Source organism: Theropithecus gelada, chromosome 16, assembly GCF_003255815.1.
Source record: "Theropithecus gelada isolate Dixy chromosome 16, Tgel_1.0, whole genome shotgun sequence".
Classification (NCBI taxonomy): domain Eukaryota; kingdom Metazoa; phylum Chordata; class Mammalia; order Primates; family Cercopithecidae; genus Theropithecus; species Theropithecus gelada.
The window spans coordinates 6,352,001-6,358,000 of record NC_037684.1 but is presented as its reverse complement, the minus strand read 5'-3'; the positions used below and the strand labels follow the sequence as shown (position 1 = coordinate 6,358,000).

The 6,000-nt window shown below is 53.5% G+C and overlaps 1 protein-coding gene across 4 annotated transcripts in view; it reads right to left on the bottom strand.

The window, feature by feature from the left end:
* Positions 1-878: 878 nt before the first annotated feature.
* RHBDL3 (rhomboid like 3) overlaps positions 879-6,000 on the bottom strand; it is a 58,010-nt gene continuing 52,888 nt past the window's right edge. For all 4 annotated transcript variants that reach the window (XM_025361351.1, XM_025361352.1, XM_025361353.1 and 1 more), the window contains one exon: positions 879-4,583. In XM_025361351.1, the coding sequence (XP_025217136.1) occupies positions 4,312-4,583 (272 nt within the window). In that variant the 3' untranslated portion in view covers positions 879-4,311. The remainder of the gene's footprint in view (positions 4,584-6,000) is intronic.

The following is a 6,000-nucleotide window of genomic DNA, read 5'->3' as shown; positions in this document are numbered from 1 at the left end:
TCTTTTTTCTTTTTCTTTTTTTTGAGACGGAGTCTAGTTCCGTCGCCCAGGCTGGAGTTTAGTGGCATGATCTCAGCTCACTGCAACCTCTGCCTCCAGGGTTCAAGCGATTCTCCTGCCTCAGTCTCCCGAGTAGCTGGGATTACAGGTGCCCGCCACAACATCCAGTTAATTTTTGCATTTTTGGTAGAGACGGGGTTTCACTGTGTTGGCCAGGCTGGTCTCGAACTCCTGACCTTCTGATCTGCCCACCTCAGCCTCCCAAAGTGCTGGGATTGCTGGGATTACAGGCATGAGCCACTGCGCCCAGCTGGTTTTTTTGTTTGTTTGTTTGTTTGTTTTTTTTTGAGACGGAGTCTCACTCTGTCACCAGGCTGGAGTGCAGTGGTGCGATCTTGGCTCACTGCAACCTCCGCCTCCCTGGTTCAAGCGATTCTCCTGCCTCAGCCTCCTGAGTAGCTGGGATTACAGGCTCGCGCCACCATGCCCAGCTAATTTTTTGTATTTTTTGTAGAGATGGGGTTTCATCATGTTGGCCAGGCTGGTCTTGAACTCCTGACCTCAGGTGATCCACATGCGTCAGCCTCCCAAAGTGCTGGGATTACAGGCGTGAGCCACCATGTCCGTCCTACATACACATTTTTATGGGAAGAGAAATCACAGCTTTCATCAACCACTCAAAAGAGTTCAGTGATTTGAGAAAAGTAAGAAGCACAGAGCTACAGACTGGTGCTAAGCACTGATGCCCCGATCTGTATGTTATAGAAATCCTAGATCCACCACCACTGCTGTTCACCCTCTCCCACCCATCCTGACCTAGACCCAGATGAAACAGGCCCTAATGCCAGCCCTTCAGGTCACTTCCTGAATAACCAATGGCTTGGAAAAAAAAAAATCTTTAATGGAATCTGTGCTCAAATAATATGTTACAACAAAAATATACAGAATGTACACAATACAAAAATACTTAGAAACAAACATTGCAGTTTGTGTTTTGTTTTTTCCACTTACTCAAGTCCTCGGAGGGGCAGTTCACTGTTGGGCACTGTTTTTAAGGCAGAGGAGAACCGTGCTTTCCAGCCAGCACGGGAAGCAATATGAATGATGCCAGGAAGGGCTTTCACGGCACCCAGGGAATCTGCATTACGTATTTGCAAATTAAATTGGACGCTGGGGGAAGATCCCGGCTTGGTGAGCAATGGCTCCTCCAATCCTCTGGGCAAGAATGGTGCTCATGGAAATCGAGAGTCCTATTAGCTGGCAAAACAGCCTCATTAGGGAGCTTTTCCTAATTAAAAAACGAATGATGAATGTGTCATTAAAGTGAAATTTCTCATTTGAAGGTCTGCTTTCCCTTCCCCAGTTTCTGTGATTCCTCTCCCGTTTAATGAAGGCCAGTGAGTCTACGGCTGCTGTTTGGGGATTCCCCAGATTTCAGTTTCCGTATCCTGTGGATAAAAGGCCAATCTACCTCCACTGGCCTGAAGATTTATACACCCTCTCTGGGCCAGCAGCCACCTTGGACAAGGAAGGAGGCAGGGAGGACACGGCCAGCCTTGGCCATGGCGAAGTGCTGCCGAGAGGGTGGTGGGACCTGCTGAGGAGAAAGTCAGATGCCACAAAGGGAATCCCTCTGACCAGACAGCTGCCTCCTGACCTGGGGAGAGGCCTGGGTCAGGTGAAGTGACCCTGTGACCCCACCCTGTGGCCCTGCTTGGAAGTCATGGTTGGGAGAGGTGGTGGAGGTGGGTGTGCTGACAGGGAACGGCTGGGGCTGGTGGTCTAAGGTGTAGACGAGGGTCCTTGGCAGCAGAGGACACACTTAACATGGTGGGAGACACGATTCTGCCTCCACTGTCCTTCTCAGTAACAAGCTTCCCTTGGAGTCCCCGAGGGAGCTGAGTGCTTCTATGAGGGATTTCTAGAGTCTTCTAGTTCAATGCCTTCTCACCCCTGAGAGAGGAAGCCTCCTCTCCAGGTCATACCAGACAGAGGTGGCACTCTGCTCATTCCACCCACACCACAGAAGCCCCAGGGGCCAGGACAGGGATCTGGATGGGATTCTCCATCCCTCCAGGAAAGGACCTCATCGCTCAGCTTAGTGTGGCTGCAGCCCAGGCAGAGGCAGCAATGTCCTGGCTCCTTTTGCATCCTCCCCGTCTTCCCTGAGCCCAGCTCCACAGCCTCAGAGCCTCCTCCTCTGATGCGCTGACTCTTCCATCTACATCTTTCTATCACTAGGGCAGAGAACGGCGGGCAGGGCACACACAAGACGCCCCAGGCTGACACAACACCGCCAAAGACGTGGGCCCACAGTGGCACAGGCTGCAGCCCTCAGCACGGCACTGATGCGGGGGAGCAGGACCTACGTAGCTACATATAAGGCCAGGGCAATCTATTTAGCATTGGGCCAAGATGGGGTAGGGCTGGACCTCGCCTGCCAGTGAGTGAGTGAGCCCATTTACATGTAGTTACCGGGCTGGGAAGCCACTGTGGCCCAAGACCCCAAATGCCTGGCTTGACTGACCCTGGAGCCCGCTACACTCAAGGGCCAGGATGGGCATGAGGCTGGAGAAAGACCATTCCCACACTCCTGCCCGTGTTTCTGGACACGCCCAGCCCCCTGCCTCCTCCCAGGCCTGGCATTCTTTGTTCTTTTGGGCTGTCAGTGGTTGCGAATTCCAAGAGCACGATAAAGGCAGTGTCATCTTTTGTCAAAGGTCAACGTCATACCCTCCATTTGGGGCCTGCACCAGCTCCTATTAGGAGAGTCATTCCCTCCATCTTGTTTTCTCACCTGTGAAATGGGGTGGGGTGGATTTGATAACCACCATATTCTCTCCCGCATCCAAGCCTCCGAGGTTACCGGCTGCCCTCCCTCTCAGGCTCATCCATGCACCCAAAAATTCTCCTGAGGTAAAGTTTTCCAACTAAATTGGAATTCCTCTTCCTGTAGCCTCCTGTCCCCCTAATTCAAATGGACACATGGTCTCAACATTCCCACCCCAGCCTCTCTTGCATCCCCAAAGCTCTTTCTCTCCTAAGGGAGACAGGATGGAACATTTTTGGATATGAGGGCCATCTCAGAGGAAAACAAGAGCTGAACCTGGCAAACCTCAGCATCCAGGGATCCCTGGAGGGCCTGAGCTCTCCCTCCAGCAGGGCCATTCTGCCACCAGTCAGTGATGCTCAGGAGCAGGTGTGGAAGGGACAGGAGATGGGAAGGAAGGTGGTAGGCTTTGTCAAAGCAAGGATACTCAGCAACCACAGCACACCATGGTCTCCCACCTCTCACGGACACTCACATGGGTCCCCTGCATCCACCGTGCCTTCTCTGCAGGCGCTGACTTGCCTCAATTACCTTTCCCATCACACACACACACACACACACACACACACACACCACACACATACACACACGCAAGAATGTATCAAAACACTGTCTCCATAACCAGAGAGGCACAAAGTAGTGTCAGGGCAGCAAAAGGAAAGAAAACGACCCTAAAAGACGGCTGGACATGGAGGCTGGGGCACTGGTGTGAGATGCCAACATCCTGGAAGAAAGGGAGGGAGAAGTCTGAAGTTGGTCCTGGGTCTGTCTTCTCCAGGGTGGAACTTGGAATGAAGTTTATTCCCCCTACTTGGGTCCCTCTCACTGGGTACCCCCAGCGCAAAAGGGGGCCTAGAGCCTACAGCGTCCCTGGCTCTACCCAACCCAGGCACAACAGATCATGCCCCAGTGCCCACCAACCAGCCCAAGAAGGCACCCTGGTTTCAGCCAGGTCACAGCTGACATGTCCAGTAGGCCCTCTTTTTACTGGAGCTCCAGACCCAGCAGGTGTCGAGGAGACACCACACGGCCTGCAGTTATCTCTGAGCTAGAGAGGGGCCATGCCTAGCTGCAACAACCCTCAGGCCTTCCCATGTCTCTTAGGGTCTCTGAGGGTAGAGGATGAGGAAGAAGCTGCTGCTCAATCCACAGCAGCGAGGGGGCACCCCTGGCCCCATGGAACAAGCCCAGCCCAGGTGAGGGAGGGCCACTCACACAGCCCACCCCAGACCTTCACCCTGGCCCGATGTCATCAGAGCAGCCTAGAAAAATGACAGCAGCCACATTAACTCCTCCGCCAGGTGCCTTTCAGAAAAGGGTCTCCACTGTCTGTCCAAGTCTAAACACAAACATTACAGCAGCCCGGAGTCTTCTGTCCTCGCCTGCCTGGCCTAGCTGAGCTGGTGATGAGAAAAAACCTCACAGGCGCTCCCTGTGGGTGCTGCTTTTCCCTCCCCTCCCCCACCTCGGGCCTCCAGCCCTCAGGGAGGAGGCGGCAGCTTCAAGTCCAGCAGGGTGTAGGCAAAGATGTTCCAGAAGACGGCAAACAGCACGAAGACGGTGTACATGGCCACAAAAATCCACCACAGCGACTGGTCCTGGAGCCTCTGCTCGTAGTTCCTCAGGACCACCACGCCCAGGGTGATGCCCACGGCCACGCCACCCAAGTGCGCCATGAAGCTTGGGTGAGGGCACGGGGGATAGGCCGACGGGTGGAAGCGGAGCCACACAGCCCGCCCAAACTCCATGCTCACTGCAAGGGGAGGAAGCAGAGAGACGCCACAGGAGGGCCCTGAGCAGGGGCTGAGGGCCTTCACTTCATCACCCACCCATGCATTCATTCCCTATTAGGCCAAGCACTGTTCTCTGCACTGGGGACACAGTAGTGAAGGAGGCAGGCAAATCTGTTCTCCCAGAGCTTATAGGGTCTAGTGATAAACCAGTAAGCAATTACATACATAAGATAATTTCAAGAAGAGAGACACCTATGGAGGGAAACAGGTGATGTAAAAGCAATGCCTGGTTTTAGGAGGGAAATTCTTTAGCTTGGGGAGTCATGCAAGACCTCTCTAAAGAGGTGACATTTGGCCGGGCGTGGTGGCTCACACCTGTAATCCCAGCACTTTGGGAGACCAAGGCAGGTGGATCACCTGAGGTCAGGAGTTCAAGACCAGCCTTGCCAACATGGTGAAACCCCGTCTCTACTAAAAATACAAAAATTAGCTGGGCGTGGTGGTGGGCTCCCGTAACCCCAGCTACTCGGGAGGCTGAGGCAGAACTGCTTGAACCCAGGAGGTGGAGGTTGCAGTGAGCTGAGATTGCACCACTGCACTCCAGCCTGGGCGACAGAGTAAGACTCTTGTCTCAAAAAACAAACGAGAAAAGAAAACCCAGACCCCAACAAATTGATGAATTGATCCCTTAACAGATTCTTTTTGTTGTTCTTGTTGACACAGGTCTCACTCTAGGCTGGAGTACAGCGGCACCATCACAGCTCACTGCAGCCTCAACCTCCTGGGCGCAGGTGATCCTCCCATCTCAGCCTCCCAAGTAGCTGGGACTACAGGCACCCACCACCACATCTGGGTAATTTAAAAAACCCTTTTTTTTGGCCGGGCGCAGTGGCTCACGCCTGTAATCCCAGCACTTTGGGAGGCCGAGTCGGGCGGATCACGAGGTCAGGAGATCGAGACCATCCTGGCTAACACGGTGAAACCCCGTCTCTACAAAAAATACAAAAAACTAGCCGGGCGTGTGGTGGGCACCTGTAATCCCAGCTGCTCGGGAGGCTGAGGCAGGAGAATGGCATGAATTCAGGAGGCGGAGCTTGCAGTGAGCTGAGATCGCGCCACTGCACTCCAGCCTGGGCGACAGAGCAAGACTCCGTCTCAAAAAACAAAAACAAAAACAAAAAAAACCTTTTCTTTGTAGAGATGATGTCTTACTATGTTGCCCAGGCCTGAACTCCTGGGCTCAAGTGAGTCTCCTGCCTCAGCCTCCCACAGTGCCAGGATTACAGGCATGAGCCACCACACCCAGACCCTTAACAGATTCTAAGATGCCTTCATCCTGATCTCCAATCCACGCTTCTCGTGTGAACTTTCTGGGTTAGCCAGTCAAGTGGGGATGAGCCTCTTGAAAGGACGGGTGCTAGGAAACTGCCATCCCAT